Source organism: Megascapheus bottae, chromosome 5 (genome assembly GCF_031878675.1).
Source record: "Megascapheus bottae isolate mThoBot1 chromosome 5, mThoBot2.hap1, whole genome shotgun sequence".
In the NCBI taxonomy this organism is placed as follows: Eukaryota; Metazoa; Chordata; class Mammalia; order Rodentia; family Geomyidae; genus Megascapheus; species Megascapheus bottae.
The window spans coordinates 41,798,091-41,825,486 of record NC_143513.1 but is presented as its reverse complement, the minus strand read 5'-3'; the positions used below and the strand labels follow the sequence as shown (position 1 = coordinate 41,825,486).

Below are 27,396 nucleotides of genomic sequence, written 5' to 3'. Positions count from 1 at the left end.
GAGTTCTGAGGATTGTAGTTTGAAGCCCATCTGGGTAGAAAAGTCTACGAGACTCTTATCTCCACACAACCACCTAAATGCTTGCAGAGGAGCTATGACTCAAGTAGCAGCATTCTAGTCTTGGAAAAAAAGAATCTTAGGGAATCCCAGGTCCTGTGTTCAAGCCCTAGGACACACACACACACACACACACACACACACTGTGCAAAATTTCAATTGATAAAAGGAGTATGTGTAATATGTAATGTAAAACAGTAGTGCTCAAATGTTTTAGTCTCTTGGTAGATAATTTATACTCTTACAGATCTCTTCCAATATAGCTTACTATACTTGAAAATCAATTTTATAATTAAAAGTATTCAGATAAACTCAAGCTATAATAAAATGCTTGAGAACTAATGAGTGTCAGTTCAGAACTGAGCAGTGGTGTATATCCCTTGTTTTTACAACTTAAGGTTTACATTTTTGCTTAGATGACCATTAAAGCAAGATCTTAAGTGCTAGGTAGGTGTCTTAACACTATTCACATTAGGAAGAAGAATCAATGGTTCAAACAGGAAGGAGTCAAGAATGATTGATGGACTTCTGGTGTAACTAGGGTATACCAATATAATTGAAATAGGAAATATTAGGAGGCTGGAGGGGGGATGGAAAGGGATGGGTTCAACTTTAAGTAGTAAGCTTGCTGTGCTGGCTTCTTGGTGGTTAATTAGATGAGTGTCATGGATTTTTTTTTTTTTTTTGGCCAGTCCTGGGGACTGAACTCAGGGCCTGAGCACTGTCCTTTGGCTTTCTCAATGCTAGAGGCTCTACCACTTGAGCCACAGCACCACCTCTGGCTTTTTTCTATGTATGTGGTACTAAGGAATGGAACCTAAGTTTTCATGCATACTAGGCAAGCACTTTACCACAATGCCAAATTCCTGGCCTGTCATGGACTTTTCTGCCCAGGCTGGCCTCAGATTATGATTCTCAAATCTTAACTTCCTGAGATCTAGTATTACAAGCATGAGTCATCAGTATATGGTAGTATTGCTTTTTATATTTAGGAAAATGGCAAAGTCTGAATATCAATATCAAGAAAACAACTTTCTATGTAGGCAGCATTTTATTTTTATAGATAATTCCATGTCATGCAACTTTAAATCTTCCTATTACAGATAACATATACTTATGAATTTTCAATGTCATTTTATATTTAGATTTATTGTATGCAAAGTCAGACTCACATCTGTTTAATAAAGTTCCCTCAAGATTGTCTTGCTCTGCTTCAGAAACATACAAATTTGTTTTGTAGTAGGCTAATAATATTAGCTGGAAAATATTTCAAGAATTTGACCAGAAACCAAGAGATCTTAATTCCCAGCAACTCACAACGTAAACAATTTTGATGAATTCATGGATTATCCTTGGCATACAAAATTGAACCGATTTATACTATCATGATTTTTGTTGAGCACACAAATCTTCTCTGTATATAACCAGTTTATAGCTGACATTTTCACAATTCCTAAATATGTGAAGATGAACAGCTATATATGCTTTTGTTACACAACCACTATTGCTGCCTTAAAAGTATTTGGAAGTTTTACCTCAACTCCTTTTTTTGGTGGTTGTTGAAACAGTGATATCCAACATGAGGCTATAACTCTTACTAGTTTTAACTTCAAAAGCCACAATTCTGTTTCCTCCCTGGGTTAACATTTTATTTTGATAGAGCAATTCCCTCTTTTATAAAGCTTTAATTTTATCCAGATGTAATAGCTCTAAAATCTACACATTGGTTTAAGAATATTAAAGGTCTTTTAATCCTTGTAATATAAATTTCCTTCAGAAAGTAAAAAATGATATTTGTATTTTCAAAGATTCTTTGAAAAGGGGAAGAATGTTGCACTTTTTCTTTTTGGAGGTACTAGAGTTTGAACTCAGGGCCCCAAGTGTGCGAGGCAGGCATTCTTTGCCCAGATGAGCCCTACTTCTACTTCTGGCTTTTTGCTCATTATTGGGAGATGAAAGATGTATCTGTTCAGGCTGGCTTTGAACTGCTATCATCAGATCTCAGACTTCTGAGTAGGTAGGTGACTGGCTGCAATATTTTTTTGGGGGTGGGAGCACCTTGAGGAGTGACTGGGGCTTGAACTCAGGACCTGGACAGGGTTCTTTAGCTTTTCCCCTCAATGCTGGAGCTCTACCATTAGAGGTCTTCCATCCCACTTCTGGCTTTTGGGTTGTTAATTGGAGACAAGAGTCTTATAGACATTCTTGCCTGGACTCACTCAATCTCCAAATAACTACAAAGCCAGGATGAGGTGTATCTTAAGTGGTAGAGTACCAGCCCAGCCCAGTAAGCAAGCTGAGCAAGCAGGAGGCCAAGGTCAAGCGGGCAAAAAAAAAAAAAAAGGTAATCCCAAATAGTATGGACTTGTAACCTACTTTAATTCTACACTCCTTAGACAGGTTTATTTGGTTATTCTAAATGGTCAAATTAATCTGCAACATACATGAGTTCTCTCACATGTAACCAACAGAAATCTTTTCTTCTTTTTTTTGCCAGTCCTGGGGCTTGAACTCAGGGCCTGAGCATTGTCCTTGGGCTTTCTCAACGCTAGAGCTCTACCACTTGAGCCACAGCACCACTTCTGGTTTTTTCTACGTGTGTGGCACCAAGGAATCAAATCCGGATCTTCATGCATGCTAGCTAGGCAAGCACTCTACCACTAAGCCAAACTCCTAGTCCCCAACAGAAATCTTAATAGACAAATCCATTTCTGTGTAAAATCTTCACCATTATATTGTGGGGATTATTATCTCATCATACTCTTGATTACATTTGAATACTATCTAAGTCATATTAGTAGGGGAAAAGATTAAAAACAGATTCAGTGTTTTACTATAAAAGTGTGCTTTATTATAAGGAAATTTTAAATATAACCAACAATACTGAAAATAACATAACATATTTACAGCCTTGGCCAGAGTTCTTTATTAAACAGGCATGTTTTTACTGTTCCATGGATAGTTAACCATCAGCTTATGCAACAAAATAACTGAATAAACAATATAAATTGAACTAGGAATTTGGAGGGTTTTTTTTTTCCCTAAACAGACATGGCTTTTCAAATAAAATGTAAAATAGAAAACAAGTCAACTTCATATAGACCTCTTTTTTACTACTAATAGATTTTGTAAAAATGTTAATACCCTAAAATGTGGCTGAAGTTACAGTGCACATTAACTTGTATATACATTATCCAATTAACATTCTAACCATGTTTTCATGTAGGAGTCCATAAACATTCTCTAATAAGGCCAAAAGAGCCACAGATTAATTTTCCCATATAAATGTGTATGTTAAATATATCTGAGACATGTTTCCTTTAATGAAATTACTCATTTAAAGGAATGGGTAGAATTAATGTCTCTAGACATTTGGTCACAGGGTCTAAAATCATGTATATTGCTTTGGTTGGATAAAAGTAAAATCCAATTTTATTTGGCAAAATAAGTATATATAGACGCAGTCAAATGCAAATTAATATTTTGAGTTTTCTGTACTTATGGTGTGTGTGGAATAACAGCATTTCCTTTTATCAATATACATAGCTTATAAAAATTTCTACTACTGTAGACAAGTTTTCATGAGATAAAAGGCAAACAAAATCTCATGGGCTGCCCATGAGTGATATTGAAGTTGGCAGCCAGAGAACAGAAAGCCATGGGCACATGTATGCCAAAGATAGTACCACTTAGGCCTGGTGAAGAACACAGAAATATCTATGGGCATAAAGATAAACGAATCCAAAATATGTTAAGTATAGGCCTTTTAGAAGATGAGAAAATGTCAGATTTAACAAGAGAAGGCTGTGACATTGTCCAAATCAAGATATGGGGGATACAGAATGAAGAAAAGAAACAGATATACACTGGATAAGAAAAAGTGCATTAATGCTCTTTCATCTTTTTCCCCCTATTATAACTAAATTGCCAGTCCTTAAAACTACTGGAGTGCCATTATGCCAAAGAAGTCAAAATGTACTTTATAGCAAAAATATAAAAAAATTGTAAATTGCATATGTTTCATACCATTTCAAACAGACCAAGGCCAACACATAACTTATCAAGCCAGAAAAACTTCAAAATGAGAATGATTGAAATTCGGCTATACATAATGAGTTATAAAAAGAAGGTGATGCCATGCTGGGTAGCATGAGTCATTACCAAGTTCCCTCTGACATGGGCACAGTCATGAATGGGATATCAACTTGAGTAACTCAAACACATATCGCTTATAGTAATGTCTTTTAATTTTCTTAAACAGCACTGCTTTCAATATAGTACAGTCATTGAAATAAAACTTTCAGTCAAATGGTGTGGAGTAGAAAGTCATTTATCAATATGTTGATTTTTATGAACTACTTATTAGAAAGTGATGTGAAAGCCTATTGATTATTAAATCACTACTGTTTACAGATACATTGTAAATGTAAAAAAAGGAAAAACCTGAAATCACAGAAAATGCTTGGCATCTACACAAACACATCCTCAGTGGACTAACCACTACTGTGTTAATTTTTCACTATAGGTCTTCTTGCTTCAAACTTTTGCTTCATGCAGTGGGTTCAACAATATCCATGTTTGTTCCAAACAAAGCAACTAACTGCTCTTCATAGGTGGCGATGTTCCTTTTCATAATTTCCATGCAAGGTCCCAAAAGCCTTTCAAATGCTTGCACATCCATGGCTATGATAAGGAAGGAATAAATTTAAAATAATATTCTTTGCAACTGTAAAAGCTAAATCATCATCCATTATCATATTGCAATTGTGGCACATCAGCAATGCAAGATTATTTTTAGTTGTAAATATTGTAAAAAAATAAAAAAAAGCATGAAGATTAATGTTCTACTTCAAAAAAGAAATGTACAGGGCCATTTTCAACCACTCTCAGGTCCTTTGGCAGATGGTAAGAAAAGACAAGGTGGCAGGAAAGCTGACACCAGGATGGGGGGTGACGGGGCTGTCACAGAAAAGTCTTGAAACTTTTTTTTTTTTTTTTGCCAGTCCTGGGCTTGAGCTCAGGGCTTGAGCACTGTCCTTGGACTTTCTCAAGGCTAGCACTCTACCACTTGAGCCTCAGCACCACTTCCCACTTTTTGCTGTGTATGTGGGGTACTGAGGAATCAAACCCGGGTTTTCGTGCATGCTAGGCAAGCATCCTACCACTAGGCCAAACTCCCAGCCCCGAGGTCTTGAAAATTTTAAAAATAAATTTTGGCTAGGTGCCAGTGGCTCATGCCTATAGACCTAGCTACTCAGGAGGCTGAGATGTGAGGATCACAATTCAAAGCTAGGCTGGGAAGGAAAGTCTGTGTGACTCATCTCCAGTTAACTACCAGAAAAGCTAGAAATGATGCTGTGGCACCAGTCTTGATCACAAAAGCTCTGGGACAGGGCCTAGGGCTCTGAGTTCAAGCTCCAGGACCATCACCAAAAAAAAAATAATTTTGAGTTGCTAGTAATATAACCCCCATCCCCCAAAGTAGCAAAGGAATGTTTCCAATTCTAGAGTTAAATTTTCATAAAATTTACTCTCAATTCTACTTTCTGTGCAATTCAAAATGGCATTCAATGCACTGCTTTTTTCCACTTTTGTAAACACATGATAGTTATCACTTTGCTCACCTGTCCTGTGCATTTTTAAACAATTTATAAAACAAACTATATACCGTGTTTCATAGACTACATTAAAATCCTTTTTGCCTATCAAATTTACAGAAAGTATTTTATAAGGATGAGGTGAATGTATAATCTTATCCTGCCAGTAGTATGTAAATCAGTACAAACTGCATATCAAAAATTAACAGAAAACCTGTTTTGAAGTCCATTTTAAGGAAACCCTTATCTGTGGAAAGGTCATTTCTATAGGGTTTTTTTTTGTTGTTTGTTTGTTTGTTTTTTTATTGGTGTCAGTCTAGGGGTTGAACTCAGGGCTTAGTTGCTATCCATTAGCTTTTTTGCTCAAGGCTAGTTAGTGGTCTACTTCTTGGCAGTTAATTGGAGATAGAGTCTCACAAGCTTTCCTGCCCAATATCAGGCTTCTGAGTAGATACATTATGAGCCACTGGCACCTGGCTTACAATTCTTTTTTTTGTTTGTTTTTTCACCTGAGCACTGTCCTTGGGCATTCCTCTAGGCTAGCATTCTGCCCCTTGGGCCATAGCACCGCTTCTGGTTTTTATTCTGTGTATGTGGTACTGAGGAATTGAATCCAGATCTTCACGCATGATAGGCAAGCACTCTATTACTAGGCCATGCTCCCGGTCCCTCAATTATTTTAAAAAACAAAAAAATCTATACAAATAAAAACAAATTACAGTAGCAATTATAAAATGGTGGTCATTGTATGAGCAAGTGTTAGTTTTATATTCCTCAATTTAAAAAAAATAAGTATATGGGCCGGGATTTTAGCTTAGTGGTAGGGTGCTTGCCTAGCATGCATGAAGACTGGGGTTGGATTCCTCAGTACCACATACATAGAAAAAAGCCAGAAGTGGTGCTGTGGCTCAAGAGGTAAAGCTCTACCCTTGAGAAAGTCTAAGGACAGTGTTCAGACCCTAAATTCAAGCCCAGGACTGGCAAAAAAAGTATATGAATAAAATTATAGTAATTTCACTTTCATCACTGTTATTCTTAATAGCTCTAGTAAGGGAAAATTGCCTTTCAGTCCCTAAGTCTTCACTCAGTGTATTATACTTATTTAAAACCTTTTAGAAAGTAGTCACTCTGAGAAGTTAATTCTGAGGATCTTTGCAAATTGTCAGAACAATGAAACTAAGTTAATCTTGTTGAATTACGAGTGAAGCACCTCGAGAGGCTAATTACTACGGGATCTGTTTTATTGAAAACGCCATATGGCCATTTGCTGAATTATATTTTTCATTACCAAGGTAAATGATTTATCAGACATAAAATCTTTTTTATTTACATAAAGGTGTCTTCCGGCTGAAAATAGCACTTCTACCAAGCTCTTTTGGCAAAGGAAAGTAATGAACAGCTGAACAGCAAAGACAGTTGACCATGCTGGATTTGGGGTCTTGGTGCTTGCCCATGTGTATTCTCACAGACCTCCAATTTTGCTTCAGTGTTTATGAATGAATTTTATTAAAAGAAAAAATATTACCTTAATCCTGTCCTTTGCGGAACATAGCACATGTTATTTAGTTGACATTTTAGATGGAAAATTGGTAATTCTTACTTCAGTTATTAAAAGCATGCATACACATACAAAATAAAATGAATAGAAAACTTCTTAAAGAAAAACAGTTCTTATAAAGTGATATAATGTCAGGAGTCCCAACCTGAGTCTACTTTGTGGAGGACCATGGTACTTGTGAACATAAGAAAAATGACCTGTACAATAGGAGCACATAAAAATGAAGGCATCACAATTCCAATGACCACCGATGAATCCCTACCTAAGCATTTCACAGTCCCAATGGCGTGTGCAGACGCTGCTCGGGGTTTGTTTGTTACCAGGGCAAGCTCTCCAAAGTACTGTCCCCGAGAACATCGAGCGATTTCTACCGCACCATTCTCTTCTACTTCTGATTTACCCTGATGAGGTAAGTAAAAATATTAGGGTTTTTGTATTTTGGGGTGTGTGTGTAGATACTGCAGCTTGAAAACATGGTCTTACATTTCTGTGCTCTTACTCCATTGTTTTTTGGTCTTATCACTTGAACCACACATCTAGTTCAATCTTTTTACTGGTTAATTTCAGATAAGAATCTCATGGACTTGTCTGCCAGGGCTGGCTTTCAACCATGATCCTCAGATCTGATTTTCCTGAGTACCTAGGATTATAGATATGTGCTCAGCCTAAAAACAGTAGGTTTTACTCAGCTTATGAAAAGAGAAGTTAAGCTTAGTCTAAACAACAGAAAGAAAACCCATTTTGTTGTTTGCAGATATTATGTGGACTTAAGAATACTTACCTTTCTTTTCATAGTAATTTTCACTTCTCCAGATTCTACAATAAAAAAAGAATCAGCCAGATCTCCCTATGAGAAAAAAAAATACGAAACAACAAAAAAAAACAATGGTGAAAATGCAATCCGGAAAACATGTTCTTGAAATCAGCCTGAAAAGTGATACCCAGGTGAAAAGGCTAAGAGGTCAGTATTACCAACAGTTCCATTTGTATGGCATTTGAAATAATATAATCTTTATCACAATGTGTCTGCTAAAAGCTAAGATAATATGGCAAATAACATTAGGAAAAGAACATCCCTGACATTTTGGGCCAGGTAACAGCCTATGTAGTTAGAACTGGCAACAACCCTATTCCCTGTTAGCAGAAGTATATCCCTTGACCCCGAGCCCTGCTATGTCCCCCCTAAAACACTGGAATGGTAACCTATGGTAATCATGAACTCAAAAGAGCTGAAAGCTTCCAGTTGGGAACATTAAGAGGTTTAGATGTAGCCTTGAAGTCTGCAACGTTAAATAGTATAGATGTGGGCCTTGAAGTTTCTGCTATAGTTAAGGACCAAACTCCGAAGTGCCAGAATATTAACTATCCATTGACAGTCTTTGAAAAGACTTCTATAACCCCAAAGAGTGGTGCCATTTCTAAACATATAGCCATTTCTTCTAGTTTTTACTTTGCAAAAATTCTGCCTTGCTTTCAAGTGATTCTTTAAAGAAGAGAACAAATTTAAGTACTATGCTATGCGAGACAATAGGTTTTTAACCTGTCTTGGGCTCTGTGGGTGGCTCTGGAAAAACAGGTATTTCAAAACTCTAGTATAAATAAAAATTAGCATCAGATTATATCACAATTAGTCTGCTCAGGCTTTGGATCTGATCCATCAGTATGGTAAAAAATGAAATAAACAAACAAACAAAAAACCTTACAGATTGTATCATAAGAAAAACAATGACTTTAGATTTCTGTAATTTTTTTGGGGGGGGGGCTTATGGGGCTTGGAGTCTGGGCCTGGGCAATAGAGCTATTGCCCTATCCCTTGAGCCTCAATGCCCCTTCCAGTTTTCTAGTGGTTAATTAGAGATAAGAGTCTCATGGTTTTTAGTGCTGGGGCTGGCTTTGAACCCCAATCCTCAGATCTCAGCCTCTTGAGTAGCTAGGATTATAGGCATGAGCCACTGTGCCTGGTTTAGATTTCTATAATTTAGTACATATGTTTGCAAACACTTAAAACTAATGACATATATTTGTATATATATATGCAAAGATACTATACATACAAAGGTATTAATGAACTATAAAAAGATACTAACCAACTATATAAAGGTACTATACAAGTACCTTTAATAAACTATTAATTACAGCACATCTTTTTTTCAATGCTAGGGTCTCATGAATGTTGAACACATTGCATCATAGCTATACCCTCAGCTTCCTCCTCATTTATTTATTTATTTGCTTATTTACTTATTTATTTATTTATTTTGCCAGTATTGGGCTCAGGGCCTGAGCACTGTCCTTGGACTTTCTCAAGGCTCGAGCTCTATCAGTTGAGCCTCAGCACCACTTCCAGCTTTTTCTATGTATGTGGTACCGAGGAATTGAACCCGGGTATTCGTGCATGCTAGGCAAGCACTCTACCACTAGGCCAAACTCCCGGCCCTCTTTTATTTTTTTGGTCAGTTGTGGGGCTTTTGTCAGGTCTGGGTGCTGTCCCTGAGCTTTTCCTCAAGGCTAGTCCTCTACTACTTTGAGCCACAGCCCGGGTTCCAGTTTTTGAGTGGTTAATTGAAGGTAAGAGTCTCATGGTGACTTTTCTGCCCTGGCTGGCTTCGAATCACAATTCTCAGATCTCACACTTCTGAGTAACTAGGATTACAGGTGTTAGCAACTGGCATCCAGTTCTCTATCTAAAGTTTTTATAAAGCTTCATACTGGATTTCCAAGTGTTTTTAGTCATAATAGGTCTATTGGCTGTGATGTAAACATGCTCCCACTGTCAGTAAAACTGATGACATCTGAATCAAGTCTGTGGGCTGTGCCAAAGTCAATGTCCTGGTTTTGGTATTGTACAATAATGATGCAAGACTCACTGGAGAACTGGGTGACGAGTGTATGGGAACACTCAGTACTGTTTTTGCAACTTCTCTTCCATCTGTGTTTCCAAATGAAAAGGTTTTACATAAACAGCATTTTAATAGGCTAGGGGGTAACTGTGGTAGCACACACACGGAGCATGCATGAGACCTCAGGGTCAGACCCAACACCACAATAAACGAACATAAGTGCTCTATATTTGACTATATGGGTTCCTATTCTAGAACCGTAGCCTGTTCTTCCTAACCTGACTACTTTAATCCATATCTATAGCAGAAACACAGACGCACATACAGACATGGCTGGTTGAGAGACTTATTTATTTGCCTTTCAGACCATAATGTTTTTCCTCACTGCCACACATCTTGAGTCTCATTTCACAGATAAATGTAATGTTATAATATAAAAACTACATGATCTATGAGAAGTTCATTTTATACTTGGTGCTTCAAAAATCTCCTGCTTAGTACCTGTGAATCCCAACTGTCTTCAGAAAGCTAACATTAGCGTCCCTTTGGATCACAGAGGCATGTAACACCCTTGGTTCCAATGGGGATCTTAGAAAAGCAGCAGGGTTTCAACAGCAGCAGGGTTTCAAGTACATGCTTAGTGAGCACACTTCATGCTCAGAAGCCATACAGGATAGGGGGCACTGTGTCTCTTCTGGTGGATGTTGTCTAGAAGCAGCCTTGCAGGTTTCCTCATGGAGCAGTCACTTATTTCCTCTTATAATAGACACTTAGAAGTACTTAGTATGTAAATGTGAATCTCATGTTCTACATTATAAAAAGATGCAGAAAGCCAATAGAGGGATTAGGATTATATGCGCAAACCACTTTAATGGGTCATCAGATAGAGTAATTAATTCAGTTAATTCATTGCTGCATACTAACTCTAGAAACCTAATTTACCGAGATTTATACATGTGTAAAGCCCTTTTGGGATACAACCCTTAGTTGAATTACATTTACAAATACCTGAGCAATGATTTGTTCTCCATCATTGTAAACTTTGGTGCCTATCACATCTACTACTTTCAGACGTTCAGAAACCTACAAGAAAAAAAACTAAAGATTATTCAGAAGAAATGGACTAACTAGGTAATCTACCTATTTTGTAGATCAACAGTGGTAGCCTATGGACTAAAGAAAATTAAGCAGTATGTGGGCTCTAAGTGTGATTGCTGCATTAATTGACTGTTAGCCTTTTTGGAGTAAAACAATTTGTCTGCCCAGCCTCCCTCAAAGTATAAGACAATTCAGCAACCCAGCACATATTTCCACATGGCAACAACAAAGCTGTGGTGAACAGCAGCTGTTTCTTTAGCTGGAGCACATGGTCTCCAGTTTGCCATCGTCCCTTCCTGGCTTGCTTTCTGTCTTTTTTTCCCCATATATTTTTTATTGTAATTAATAGAAGGGTTACGTTTCTTGGGTTTCCACCCCTGAGCTATTTCTATTTAAAGAGAGAGCATTGCTGGAGAAGATCAGCTGTCTAACATGCATTCTGTAAAGATGCCAAAACCATACCAGGCCTAAACACACAACCCAACAGGGGCATTAGAAAGGAAAAACACTACTTTGTTGACATTTACCACTTTATAAGACTTTTTTTTGGTAGGCACATAGTGTGCTGCTCTCTAATTACTCTCAACATATTTCATGTATAAGACTAGAAAAACACTGGGTCTAACAATTAAGTTATGACAGGCAAAGCTGGATTTTTAGGCTAACAACTCTCAAAAGTTTATTCCTTCAAAGATAAAACTTGAGCAGCTGGTCTCAATTCAAAAGACATCTGGGCTAAACACTGGAGGCAATGAAGGAATGAGGTGTGGAGTGGTTCAAGAGAACATTTGAGGCAGATGGCAAAGCACACGAGTTTGAAGTTTCGAAACAGCAGGAAGCTGTGTGACCAGAGCAGGGTCCCTGTGGAAGATAGGAAAAGGGGTAAGAGGGTACAGGATGGGGGCACACATCACTGCTGTGCCTTGAGACCTGTGAGAAGGATTTTAAACATATGACTGCCATAATCAACACTTCAAATGGATTCTGCTGGCAGCTGGTACAAGTCAGGCAGAGGTGATGACAGCTCAGACAGGAGGTGATGCTGGTGATGTTAATGGGAAAAGACCAAAGGCTGGATGTGTCTTGAAGACAGAGCAGGGGAGGTTAAGGGCAGGTCGGAGTGGGTGGGGCAAACAGCCAAGTAAGTGGCAACTGCAAGGTCTCTGGCCTGAAACACTGGACCAATGGTGCTGCCATCTACTAAGATGGGAAAGAAAAATGAGAAGAGGTTTGGCATGAGTTAAGCTTGAAATGTTTACGACAAGTGACAAGAGACCTTCAATAAGCAGTTGAGGGTGATGTCAATTGTAGGAGGTACCAGCATTTAGACAGTATTTATACACAGAATTTGACAAATTACCAAGTTAAAGTGTAGCTTGAGAAAAGGTACAGTCAGAGGCTGGGGATACAAATGTAAAGAGGAAAGGAATAAACAGGGAGACTAAGTCTGGTGCCAGTGGCTCTGTCTGTAATCCTAGCTACTCACAAGGTGGAGAGTTAGGATTGTAAGTTCAAAAACAGCCCAAACAGGAAAAAAAATTATGCTCTTATCTCCAGGGTCAGACTTGAGGGCGGGGAGGGAAAGCACTCTGCCCCTGAGTTCAAGCTCTGGTTCCCAAGCAAAAAAGAAAAAGAAAAGAGAAGAAAGAAAAGAAAAGAAAAAATGAAACAGTGAGGACATTCTGTTTAGGTATGTGAGTAACTCCACCCTGTAACATGTAATTAGTGGCTCCACTGATATCTCTGTGATTGTTTTTATTCCATGATTGTTTTAAGTCTAAAAATCCACACACAAAAAAGCATGTATAGTGAAGTAATAGGAATACATGAAAATTATTATCACAACAACACCATTTGTTCTTTTAGCATGAAAATACAGATGGATTGGTTAAAGAAACTTTTCTATAGAACTAACTCTTCCTAGCATAAAAGCTTTCAAGGCAGAATAAAGTGTAAACAGGTACTTACCTCCAAGGATTTAAGGAATGGCAGTGACTCAATAAAGCTTTCATACATTTTTCTCTTTTTGGCATTGTTTTTGACGATTATTCTCCTGAAGGTTACCCTGTCCTAAAGGCATAAAATCGAAGATGAAGACTGTTAAAATACAGGCTCTGGGAGAAAAAGAAGTCCGAGCAAAATAGTTTTACTTTGTACAAGGAATAATGGGAGATTTAGAAATAAAAGATAAAACGTCTTAATAGTTTTATTTTAACTCATTTCAGATTTTTCTTTTTTCAAGCACAAAACTAGAATCATATAAAATATTTCCATTTTTTTTTTGGGGGGGGGGAGTTGATTTTTATTCCTAATAGAAATCTGACCACTATGTGAAGCTGCACCCACAAGGAGGCGCTGTCATACCATTAAAAAATATAGGCCAGCCCTGGGTTTACTGTGAATGGAAGCTCCAGAAGGTTACAAAGCTTGTTATGTAGGACATGGTCAACATGTCTATTAAAAAAAAAAAAATCAAGTAGGAAAGAAAACCCCGGTATGTATTCCTCATAGTAATATTGTTTTGTTAAATGCTTATTTCAGTCATACACTAAGACTTGCACATAAATGTCATAATGTGTTTCCTAAGATAGACTGAAGTAAAAACTACAGGAAAACCACTACAAGAATAAGAATCATAAAGTCATGCTGAAAATTATGTGCTATAGGTTCTTTTTCATATCTACATCATGTCAGAATTTTCTTCTGACCATGTGAAGACACAGAGGAACTATATTTTCTTGAATAAAGTCTACTTCCAGACTTTAGAATATTTAAGGCTTAAAATCTTATTTAGATTGCAATGATCTAAAAGATACAAAAGTGAACTGAAGAAGTAGGGAAATTTCTAAGGACAAGAGCTCAAAAATTATTCTCGTACAATATTTACTTTGCCTGGGCAGTAGTGACTCTCACATGTAACCCTAGCTACACATGGGATCCTAGCAACACAAGAGGTGGAGATCTGAGGATGGCAGTTCAAAGCCAGCTCAGGCAGGAAAGTCCATGAGACTTTTAACTCCAATCAACCATCAAATACCTGGAATTGAAACTGTGGCTCAAGAAGTAGAGTGCTGGTCTTGAGCAAACAAAAAAACAAACCTCAGGGATAGTGCCCAAGCCCTAAGTTCAAGCCCCAGGATCGGTAGAAAAAAAGCAAAAAATTAAAAGCTACTATGTCAATATCTTAAAACAACTTTAATGATGTATTAAAAAAATCCAATGAAGTTGTAAAAATACCAAGGCCAAATGCCGTCCCACTCCCCAATTCATTTGAGGCTGAAAACAAATCCCCAAGCTGACAGTACTGAGATGTGGCCTTCAGGAGGTGTTAAGGTCTGAGTGTGGAGTCCTCACAAATAGGATTGGTCCCCTTATGAAAAGAGACTCTTGAGAGCTGCCCTGCCACTTCCATGTAGTGGGGGCAGGGTGGGGAGGTGGCCATCTACCCACCATGAAGCAGCCTCTGCCGGCCTCCCCACGTCTCCCCTACCTTTGTCACATCTTCCCCACCTTCCTCCAGAACTGGGAGAACAAACGTTTTGTTGTGGAAGCCACCCATTCCACAGTAGTCTGTGTCCTATCTAAACAGATTAGGACATTAGGAAATGAAACATCCTGTTCCCCAATTTATTACAACTTAATAAAACGCTCCCAACTCTTACACATACAAGGCTTGAGAACCAACATCATTCTAAGACAGAGATGACTGCAAACAGAGAAGACCCAAGTCTTCATGATAGGACATGAGTTCTATCGCTCAAGAATAATTTTCTACTGATGGCTTACCTCTTTGCCCCAACTGTAAAAAAACAAAAGCCAGAAAGTCCAATTTCAAATGCTTTAATCCTAGTTATTTCAATAATCCCCTCTGAATCTTGAGCTCAGTCACGTAGACCAGCTAATCTCTCACAGCTAACAGTAACCAAGTGTTACTTATGGAGTGAGATTATTAAATAAAGGACTTTTCTCTTGGGATTTGCTTATCTTTACACCTGCACTTCTATGGCAGAGCTCCAGTCTGTTGACCTTAAAATTTTTATTACTGCTCAACTTTCCCTGAGAAGGGATTAGTTAGACAGGTTTGAAATACTACAACATTATTCTACTTGGTATTACTGTTTTAAAAAAGCTACTGCACTTACACATGTACCCCCACAGTGATATCACACACAGCCCACTTTTATAACTTTAATAACATGTGCAGACTACCAAAAATCTCTGTAACTGTTTCTTAGATGCTTAAGTATATATACACTGGGAAATCCTGGGCCATTTAATACCTAACTAAAGGTTTCCACAAAGGTAGAAACTATCAGTACTCAATGAGGCCAATCTGAAAATAAGTGATCTTGTATGAAAGAGGTTTCCTTAGTTCGTGACACTCTAATCCTGGCTGGGATGACTACATTGTTAAGTTATACCTTGCTTAACAGTACAGATCATGATAGATTCTAGATTTATCCAGGTAAACACATTCTATGAACCCAGGTCTGTTCAGATATGGATTTCCTTTGCTGGTCTGGGTGTTCAGATCTTTGAGAGTCCTTAAAACACTTCAGAGGAGGAGCTGCCTTCCACCTAAAACAATTCCATTTTTTCCCTACTACTTAAAAAACGTGACTCATCACATTTTAAATAACTGCCTGGTTCTAATAAGAAATAAATGTAAAACATCTTGTTTCTCAGATCAAGAGATATTTTTATCAGCTCAATCCATTTCTGAGTCAAATGCTGAGTTCACCACAGTACTTAGAAATGAGACAGTTAAACTTCCTAATCAATTCAACTTTTCTTCTACCAAATGATTTAGGAAAAATAACCTAAGAAACAGACACCAAAACTACAGGGTAGGCTGTTTTCAACAATATGTGCTGCAAATATCAGACAGCTCCTAGGATCTTATGGGAAAAACAGGTCATAGGCTTCACCTTGGGTCTACAAGATTCCCAGGAGATATGCAAGCTTATAGAAATTGAGAATTGCTCCCCAAAATATAGCCTATTAGAAGGCCTAGCACCACATGATACTTTGATTCTGCTATGATATATGAAAAGAACCTCCTTCTACACCACTATTGGCCATATGTCTTTAATCATTTTCTTCAAACTAACTTTTAAGTTGTGTGGAAACACTACCATTAGGGACCTGGAGTGAGTGTAGCCTAGTGGTAGAGTGCTTGCCTAGCATGTGCGAAGCCCTAGGTTTGATTTCTCGCTACCACATACACACAAAGAACCGGAAGTAGTGCTGTGGCTCAAGTGGTAAAGTGCTACCCTTGAGCAAAGTCCCAGGACTGGCCAAAAAAAGATGCTGTCATTAAGAAATTTATTTAAAGGTATAGACAGTATTCACTATATGAAAAGCTTGAGTCAAGAAGTGGTTTTGGATTTGAGGTTGGTTTTTTTTTTCTCAGATTGGGGAATATTTATACTTACATAATAAGCCACCTGAGGGATGAAACCCAATCTAGACACAAAATCTATGTTTCACATGTATCCTGTACATCTCATCTACAGTATTATATATATATATATTACAGTATGTATTGTTTTATAACATTGAATTACAATATGAAATTTACAACATGAATTTAGTTTTAGACAGTATTGATTACAGATAACTTGTTACCTAAGGTCAGGTGTAGAGGCATGTCAGTAAGTTTTGGATTTTGGAGCCTATCAGATTTTGGGTTTTCATATTAATGCCTAGGTCTCACTTCCAGAGATTCTAATAAAATTGTCTGACATTGAATCTAAGCAAGAGGATTAAAAAAAATACTGCAAGTAATCCTGATATGCAGTCAAGTGAGAAGCCCAGTACCAAATAGCTTTGATCTATGCACAGTGTTAAATATAAAGCTGCTAACAATCAATTGATACCACTAAGACAATCCGTTTCTAGTGGTTTCTTCAACTCTAGCATGCAGACTCACCTGGAGGCTTCCTCAAGTACAGACTGTTGGGTCCCATCTATAATTTCGAATCCATAGGCAGTGGGGCTCCAGAATTTGCGTTTCTAACCAGTTCCCAGGATTACAGATGCTACTGCCACAGGTCCATGCTTGGAGGAGGGCTATTCATCAGATTACAATACTGACTTCACGCAACTACCTGAGAAACAGCCCTGCAGGTTTTGCGGGGCTTCTGTTTGTTTTGTGGTAGCCCTGCAGCTTGGATTCGGGTCCTGGGTACTATTCCTAAGCGTTTTCTTTTTACTCAAGGATAGCACTCTACCTCTTGAGCCATAATTCATCTTTTTGCTTTTTTGGGGTACTTAACTGGAAATAACTGTCTCACAGACTTTCCTGACTGGGTTGGCTTTGAATCACAATCCTCAGATCTCAGCCTCCTAAATAGCTAGGATTACAAGCGTGAGCCACCGGCACACTGCCTACATATGTGGTTTTTTTTTGTTTGTTTGTTTTTGCCAGTCCTGGGCTTAAGCTCAGGGCCTGAGCCCTGTCCTTGGATTTTTCTCAAGGCTAGAGCTCTACCACTTGAGCCTCAGCACCACTTCTGGCTTTTTCTAAGTATGTGGTATCAAGGAATCGAACCTGGGTCTTCATGCATGCTAGGCAAGCACTCTACCACTAGACCAAACTCCCGGCCCCCGTATGTGGTTTTAAAGAGTAGATAAAGAACATTTTGGATCTAGTGTCAGGACTAAGTGATTCCAAGCTTTTGACTGGAGGAAAGACTTTGAAAATTTGACTTAGCAAAGTCTTCAAGACCAGTGGTTCACCATTTATCTAGCAGCTGCTTAACAAAGTCCCTGATGACTGATGATTACAAAGAAATCCAGCTATTAGGATTAAATTTGCTATCTACCTGTGTATTGTTAAAATGATTCTTACAAAACAATGAGATTCCGAACAAATTAACATATACTCACCAAACCCCACAGAGCACCAGGAGAGGTAGCTGTGATTGTAGCTGCTCTGGGTGTATTGTACATTAAGGCCAGTTCTCCAAAACTCCCACGATTATCATAGTTACCAACACATCTTCCAACGCCATCACATTTCACATAAATATCAAATGTTCCTCTGTTGGACACAAAGAAAATAGAGGCAAAAGAGATTCAAGCAAAATCTTATTACAATGGAGCATTATTTCAGAGTAGATCCGCTCTCTCTCTCCACTGCTGGCTAGTAAGATCTGCATGCTCTGCTGGGAAAAATGAAACGAACCTGTTACAATTTAAGGTCAAATAAAGGATGATAATGCAAGGCTACAACCAAAGACTAAGTCCACTGAAGGAATACACTAATTATACTTATCTCAGACAATAAGAACAGTGAGGGACTGACAGGATATTCACCATGTAATGTCAGAGCCGATGTTTCTAAAATGAATATGTTTTCTTGGTGTGAAGAAAGAAAGTGGCTTTTTAAGAGAATAAAGCTGGAACTACTTGGTTAGTCACCACTCTTGATATCTCACTAAGGACATGGATTGGACTCCATGCTGCTTGCGTCTGTAAATGAAGTTCTACTGGAATAGTAAATAAACCTGTTGCTTTATGTATCTTCTGTGATTGGTGTTAGCTACAAGCACAGAATTGAATAATTGTTGCAACAGAGATCTTTAGGCTCAAAAGACAGAAACTTTACTCTCTAACACTACTTTAGACCAAGAATATCTGACCCTGTTCTTTTTTTTTTTTATAGTTTTCTGTACTTATATTTTAATTGGGATTCTTCTTCTAGGCAAAAGTGACTCTGCATGTGACTGTACACCAGCTTTCCCAGGCCTTGCGCTTATATCACTTTCTTTCATCCTAGAGAGCACTGGTTGCTGAAGCACCCACGAGGACAGACAAGAGTACTTGCCTTAATTCTGACAGCTAAACCTATCAGACAAAAAGAAGAGGTCGTAGCAAAAAAAGGACTAGCTAGAGATTAGGAATGGTAAAGAAACAGCAGAAGCTTGCAGACACAAGAGAGTCATGGATAAAGTGGAAAAGTGTGGGCTTTTAATGTAATTCATGGATGGACTATTTTTCAGGTTGCCATCTGGACTTTCTCCAATGGATAATTATTTCTCAAGTGCAGATTGAATTCTTCCGTTTTACACACTTACATTTCTGCATTTAAATGGCTTTTTTCCTTAGCACACTGAATAGAATAAAACAAGTCATTTTGTTCACAAAGCTAATACACAAAGTAACAAAAATGGTTTCCTTGAAACTTTGTCAGTCTAAAGTCTATTAGAATAGTGTGGACTGCTTTTCATATAGATGTCTGGAGGCCTCAGGCAGTGTGTACCCATAGACAAAGCCTGACTTGGATGCTAGGAGACTTGGGCTAAGGGGTGAGCTCCACACTGGCCATCTGGGTAGCTTTAACCAGACCCAGTCACTTCTGTGTGCCTGAGTATTTCATCAAGGATAGAATCTAACCAACAGAGAAGACACTGTTTATTTAGCATGGATTTTTAGCAAAAAAATACACATTTAAAAAGTGTAATGTTGTATCATATACACTATTTATTTAGCATGGATTTTTAGTAAAAAAATACACACTAAAAAGTGTAATGCTGTATCATATCTGGTTCCCATTATCCCCTACAATTAAACACAAATGTTTAAGTGAAATTTCAGCTGTTGCGTTAATGAAAGCTGTTAATAACCAAAATCACAACTCTCAATTACATTACAAAGCCAAGAAATAAATCCTCAACGTACAATACTCCCTGTTCTGTTTTAGAACTCATCTACTGATTAGAAAAGACACATGGTTCTTGATAAATTAAAATGTAACTTAAGTTTCCTGAAATTAGATTTTCAATATGTGTGCCACTTTAATAAGATAATTTCTAGAATTTATAAGACCAATTTAATAATACAATTTAAATACAATATAAAATGTAATAATAACAAACTGCTCACATGGCTGACTATTGGATGAGCCCAAAGCAGGAAAAGGACAGAATAGGTTTTTCCATGAGACTCTGAAATAACTAAACTCTTTTAAGCATGAGACTTTAAAAGGATGAACACACAAAACGATACCCTCGTGTTGTATCTTACTTTGGCTTTCAATTTCACACAGAAGTTGGCAAACGAGGAGGCTCATTTTAATAACTGGGATTAATAGACTAACCTAGACCTGAGATTTTCTTTTTTAAATAAACTATTTCTCTTTGCCAGATCCAGCTTGGTCTTACTACTGTATGCAGAATAGGCCTACAGTGCCTGTTATGTAGCATTAAGAGTAAGAGGAAACAGCAGAGATCAGATTGATAGTGCTTGTAATCACTGAGCTCACACACAAAAGCTCCTGTACAGCCAGTAGTGAGGTTGGACAAAACTTACCTATCAATTACGTAAAAGTTGTCCCCATCATCACCTTGATCAATCACATGCTCTCCCTCTTTGACCAACTTTTCAAACATGGCATCTAATACTTGAGACATCTGTTCCTAATTTTTTGAAAAGAGAAAGATACAATTTTCATGTGTATCTAACATGTTTAAGTAACCATAATAGCCTTTCTAGTTCTGTGAAAGATCTCAAGGAAATGAAATTTAACTTCTATTAAGTCTTATGTATGCATAATGCAGTCTTCCTCACCACTGACAAATGAGATGATAATATATTTATTCTCATATTCAATATGTGAAAAAAGTAATTATAATTACTCTATTTCAGAACGTTTGAAACCATCACCATTTTAAAATGAAAAAAATTAACCACCAAACCACCACATAACGTGTGAAGTATCTTTTTGTTGTTGTTGTTGGTTGTGGGTATTACACTCTGGGCTAGGCGCTGTACCTGAACTCTTCAGCTCAAGGCTACCACCCTACCCCTGGGCTTGAGTAATGTCCTTGAACTCTTCAGCTCAAAGATACGGCCCCTGCCCTACCACTTGAGCCACAGTGCCACTTTCAGTTTTCTAGAGATTAACTGGAGATAAGAGTCTCTCAGTCTTTAGTGCCCCTTAATCCTCAGATCTCAGCCTCCTTAGTAGCTAGGATTTCAGGAGTGAGCCACTGTGCCCAGCTGTGAAATATAATCTTACCAACTAAAAACAACAAGGCCAGAAAAGAATGAGTTCACATTTCTTTGTATTATGTCCATTTTTTTCTCTTTGATGAAACAAACTCTTGTATTTTTATTTTTATTTTTTTCATATATTTTTATTGTAATTAATAGAAGGGTTACATTATATTTGCCAGATAGAAGGTACATTAATTCACATACATTAATACCCTTTCTCATGTCTTGGTCCCCATCCCCACCCCCCCATCTTGTTTTCCCCCCTGCCCTATCCAATTCAAGTAACCAAATACAAATATATCCAATATATCAGATAACAAAGATACTGTAACAATATGAGCTAATCAAGGGATAGCAAAAGAGATGAGAGATAACAGTACATTAAGGACAACAATCACTCATCATATGGCTTTGCTTCTATATCCTAGAGGTTATTATGTCCATTTTTAAAACTCATCATTAGTTATCTCTAGAAAATTTGTAGAGATCATCTAAATACCTGGAGAATTTAGATCTGGAGTCCAATATGTTTTGGGGGGGGGAGGGAATTGGGGGAGGTGTCAACACTCAAAACACAATAGAACCAAACAGAAAAAACAAAACAAAAGCCAGGGCTGGGAGTTTGGCCTAGTGGTAGAGTGCTTGCCTAGCATGCACGAAGACCCAGGTTCAATTCCTCAGTACCACATACATAGAAAAAAGCCGGAAGTGGTGCTGAGGCTCAAGTGGTAGAGCTCTAGCCTGGAGAAAGTCCAAGGACAGTGCTCAGGCCCTGAGCTCAAGCCCAGGACTGGCCAAAAAAAAAAAAAAAAAAAAGCCATGAATGAGCAAGATGAGCCAAACTTAAAAGGCAAAGTCATATGTTTTCACTCATATGTGGAAGCTAAATAAAAAGCATACATATTCATGGACATGTATGTATATTACATGCATACATACATACGTACATAGAACATGACTCTTAACTCTGTGGTTTTTAGAGACATGAGGCGAAAGAGGGGTGAAAAAGATTGGTAGAGGATGAATAATTTTGAAATTCAGTGCAACTATCTATGAAGATGGCATAATAAATCTCAGTGAAAGCTGTCGGTCAATAGAGGGTTGGGGAGAGGGAAAGACAGCAAATACAGAGGTTTTATGAGAAAAAGATATGTATGTCTGTAATATGGTGAATTCCCGAGGTGCAATTATTCCATACTAAAACAAAATATGCCTAACAAGAGAGTAAAACAGTCTCTGTGGAGGTGTGAAGGGGTACTAGCAGAAGTGGGGAAGACTACACAATTAGAGTAAAGATGACTGTGGTCCAAGTGATTTTTAATGTGTGAACAATAAAACTTGTTGGAATTGATTTAAGAAGATAGGAATTGAGTAAGTGAGAGTGGCAGAGAGGGTGAAGTTAATCACAAGGAAATCCTCCTTGTCCAACTAATATATGCCAGGGAGAAAGGGAGAGAGGAAGGGAAGGAGTGAGGCAAGCAAAAATGACTGTGGCAAATACTCTGTCACTATTCTTTGTCATTAAAATTCTCTCCAAAAAGCAACCATTTACATCTCCAGGGCTGATCTGTCAGGAACATCTTAACTATATTCCAACAATGACTTCAATGATATAAAATTTTTATTCTGTTTAAGTATGGGTGACAAAGCTGAAGGATAAACTTCAGCTCATGAGAATAAACCCCAAGATGAAAGAAATTTTTCCTTTGACCCAAACAGGCACAATTGTGACCTATGAAAAGATTTCACAGTTTAGCTGAAGAAACAGCGTCATTCAACAACAGCTAAGTCAGGGTTTTCAGGGTTATGCATTCTACCACCTCTAAGACCTGAGCGCTATACAGTTATAAAATCACTGCCCAAGCCCACACTCACGGACTATACACAAAATAAAGAATGAAAAATAGATTGGGGGCAGAGGTGTCAAGTGGAAAACACAATTTGAAGGTCAAGAGATTAGATGTCAAGTGATTCTTTTCTTTTTGAATCTCTATTTCAGTACAAGAGGGTGTAGATGGGAGCCACACAGGGGGCTGTGCGGAAGGAGGCAGGAGCTGCATGGGTGTTGGAGAGTAAAGGTGAGGTGCAGTGTAGAGGACCCAACATGCCACGGAGAGTAGCAGAAAGCTCCAAACCAAGAAGTATGCCCTTCCCTGGCAGGGGACTGAACTCAAAGGTAAAAACAAATGAAATGATTTACAGTCACATAGGGATGGGCTGATAACTTCCTTCAAAAATCCCTCTACCCTGAACACAACACCCAGTGTGCACATGTTTATATAACTCTTCGGAAGCAAGAGGTCAAAGAGAAAGGAAAGAAATCAGATAAAAGAAGGGACACAAAGAGCACTGGTGCCTGACAGTACACTTCCACTTGCAGGAAGTGAGGCTTCCCAGTGAAACAGTGGCTCCCTGCCAGCTCCATCCCAGCAGTAGTACACCAGCGGGCAGGCTGGTCTTCCTCTGAGCTGCAAATCAGCTTTGTATTGTGCCTCTAGAGGCATACAAGACTAAGACAAACGGCCAAACATCGTAAGACATGGAGACGTCAGGAAGAGAAAAGGAGCTTCTACAAGTGTACCTGGAGATCTTCAAGATGAAACTATACCCACCTTTCTGACTCTGTCTCAGCGAGTCACAGTCTCTCTGTCTCTATGTCACTCTCTGTCTCTGTCTCTGTCTCTGTCTCTGTCTCTCTCTCTCTCTCTCTCACATACACACACACACACACACACACACGCACGTTTTTAGCTTTAGAGAAAGGAAATGAGAAAAACAGATAGCTTGGAAATTTAACATGACTTCTAAAATTTTCCCTGTATTTCATTTAATTACTTTGTGGGGCTGTTTTGAACTCATGAATTCCTTTAAAAGTTATTCTAAGAATAATCTTTTACAGTTGTGCTGGTGGTGCACATCTGTAATCCTAGCTACTCAAGAGGCTGAGATCTGAAGATCATGGTTCAAAACCAGACGAGGCAAGAAGGTCCACTAGACTCCTATCTCCAATTAACCACCAAAAAAGCTCGAAGTGGAGCTGTGGCTCAAGGAGTCCTTGAGCAAAACTGCTCAAGAACAGGTCCTGAGTTCAAGCCTGAGGACTGTGCTCCCCACCAAAAAACAACAATTCCTTAAGAGTAGTTTTAGGTTCATAAGCACAACGGGCACTAGCAATGCCTTCATCAGAGTGGTACCCAGTTAGCATCCTTATCATTCAAGCCCACATCAAGAGTAGAGTTTTCTCTTGATAGTATATACTGTGGGGTTGACAAGTGAACGTAGAATGTATCCACCACTACTAGTTTTGGTTTTGTTTTTTATTTTTTTTAAGTAAAAGACAATGTAAAAACAAAACCTGCAAAACAAAGAAAGTGAATCGAGAGATGAAAAAACAAAGGAAAGAAATGAAGAGAGACGGGATTGATGTACTAAGACCAAAGAACAGAATTCAGATTGAAAGGGCGCAGTGCCCTTCCACTGATGACCCCACACCCCACACTAGCAGAACTATTTTTAGACCATCAAAGATGAAAGGTCTGCAAAGCTTCAGAACTGTCTTCTTAAACATCTGAAAAGATGTTCAACTTCTCCAAAATGAAAAAAAAAATGCAGAATAAGATCGAAAACGACATCACTTGTCAGATTAAAAGATACAATGTCAGAACAGCAAACTCTGAGGAAGGTTGCACAACCTTTTGATAAGAAGGTAAAATGCAGCCAGCGACAGATTATTAAGATCTCAAATGTGTGCACCCCCACCCCCTCTCCTTTTCTGGGGAGTTCTTCTACAGAGAGCTGTGAAAGGACACATGTATAAATACTCTTCACTGTATCTTCCTAACTACAAAAGATTGGAAATGAAACTAATGTTGACCTTACTTGGAACTGGATAAATATATTATGGTACATCCATATTCCATATTCTAAAGAACTAGGCAGCTGTGAAAAAGCTGGGACTCTCATTTGTGCACTTTTCAAGGGAGTCCCTGACAGCAAATTCTGCCAGCAGTAAGACCACAGAATTGATGCTGCATGAAGATTTTACCACAATGCAAAGACCCACAGTGGGAACAGTGTTCAGAATTCCAGCCCTAATTCTAATAGGGGGTACAGGATATCTCATCATTATTTAAATTAGTATTTGCCCCAAAGATACATGATCTGAAGCATCTTTTCATCTGTTTAGCTTCTTCATCCTCAATGAAGTGTCTGTTAAGATTTTTGGTCCATGTTTTCTCACTGTCAAGTTCTCAAAGTTTTTCCTACGTGTTATTTCTAAGTACTTTCTCCATGTCTCTGATTGTTTCTTTATTCTGCTGATGGTGTCTTTGTAGCACAACTTTTTTTTTTTTTTTTTTTGCCAATCCTGGGCTTGAGCTCAGGGCCTAAGCACTGTCCTTGGACTTCCTTGTGGGGAGCCGTAGCAGCCGAGACGGCGCCTGTCCCCTGCCTCGCTCATTGTATACAAACTTCTTAGTTCCCCTTATTTGGTGTGTGAATGCAGAGCCTTTGCTCGTTCCAGTCTGCGCGTATGACGTCAGAGGCCTGACCAATCCCGAGTTTTAAAATGACCCTAGCAACACAGCAGCCAATGGCAAAAACCCCGTGTTCCTTGATTGTTTATAAAGCAGTTGCATTTCCCTGCCCCGCGCCCCTCTGCTTCAGCTCTCCCTTTAAACAAGTTGCTCTTCATTAAAAGCGTGATATGAGAAGGATCATCGGGTGGTGTCCGTTCTTCCCTGCTGGTCAGGGGTGCCGGGCGCCGCACTTCCTCAAGGCTAGACCTCTACCACTTGAGCCTCAGCACCACTTCCAGCTTTTTTCTATGTATGTGGTACCGAGGAATCGAACCTGGGTCTTCACGCATGCTAGGCAAGCACTTTAACCACTAGGCCAAACTCCCAGCCCCACAACTTTTTCTTTTCAAGCAAGTGTATCACTATGTATACCAGAGTGGGCTACACATTCTTCTGCCTCAGCCTCTGATGTGCCACCGCACCACATTTTATGTTTCAATTTTAACTGAATTTACGTTTTAATTTTAATTTAAGCTCAGTTTATCAAGTCTTTGTTTCATAGATTGTGTCTTTGGTGTCACAACTAAAATAAAAAATTCATCATCAAATCTCAGATCATCCAGATTTTTCTCCTGTACTATGTGTTCTGGGCATTTTATATATCTCACACTTAGATCTGAAATCCATGCTCAGATGATTGCTGGTTTGGGGATGGGGGAATAAAATATATGTCTAGATCATTTTTTTTGAAAGTGATACCAGTTATTCTAGTGCTATTTGTTGAAAACAGGTCGTTCCTTTGTCAAAGACTAATTTGTGAATGTGGAATTGCTTGGAACTGTTCCATTGAGAGACATACATGTTTTTGTCTTTTTCACAGTGTCTCAAGTACCATACTTTCATACTCAGTATTCAAATCAGCATCGATCCTCTCATTTTTCTTCAATATTGCACTATTCTGGGCCGTTTGTCTCTACAGATTTATCTGTTCCATACATAAGTTTTAGAATGAGTTTATTGCTATTTGCAAAGCAACTTACTGGGATTTTCACTGTCATTGCAGTACATCTATAGATCTAGTTGGGAAGAATTACATCTTCATAATACTGGCTAGTTCTATGTATGATCATGGAATATCTCTCCATATTTAGTTCTCTGTTTGCTTTGATTTCTGTCAGTTTTACAATTCTCATCCTGTAAATTTATATCTCTAGATATATAGATAAATTATCTCCTTTAAATAAAATACATATATAAATCTATCTCTAAATGTAAAAAAATAAAAGCATCCATAGATATCTATTCGTAGATATGTTTATGTTTCATTTAAAGGAGGGATAATGTAAATGATATTGCTTTTAACTTTGAATTCTACATATTTGCTGTTGATATATTTGAAAGTGAATGACTTTTTATATTTATCTGTAACCTTACTATAATGATTTATTAGTGCTGGGAATCTTTCTGTCTTTTGTTTTTTTTCCCGGTTTCCTATTTAGATAATCATGTCTATGAACAAAAACAATTATGTTTCTTCCTTCTCATATAGTACAACCTTTATTTTCTTTTTCTTTTTGTTTAGAATCCCTATCTCACTGCATTTCATTCTTAAATCAAAAGAATATCTTCAATAAAAACTATACATTCATCGGGTGCAGTGGCTCACACCTGTAATTTTGTGCCAACCTGGGCACAAAAGGACCTTGAGACTCTTATCTTCAATTAAC

General features: G+C 38.2%; 1 protein-coding gene across 1 annotated transcript in view; it reads right to left on the bottom strand.

The window, feature by feature from the left end:
* Positions 1-4,282: 4,282 nt before the first annotated feature.
* Prkar2b (protein kinase cAMP-dependent type II regulatory subunit beta) overlaps positions 4,283-27,396 on the bottom strand; it is an 88,886-nt gene continuing 65,772 nt past the window's right edge. The window contains exons 5-11 of the mRNA XM_090332984.1: positions 20,466-20,572; positions 18,042-18,195; positions 13,119-13,220; positions 11,061-11,135; positions 7,994-8,059; positions 7,475-7,613; positions 4,283-4,740 (exon numbers count right to left, since the gene is read on the bottom strand). Coding sequence (XP_090189110.1) covers positions 4,607-4,740; positions 7,475-7,613; positions 7,994-8,059; positions 11,061-11,135; positions 13,119-13,220; positions 18,042-18,195; positions 20,466-20,572 — 777 coding nt within the window. The 3' untranslated portion in view covers positions 4,283-4,606. The remainder of the gene's footprint in view (positions 4,741-7,474; positions 7,614-7,993; positions 8,060-11,060; positions 11,136-13,118; positions 13,221-18,041; positions 18,196-20,465; positions 20,573-27,396) is intronic.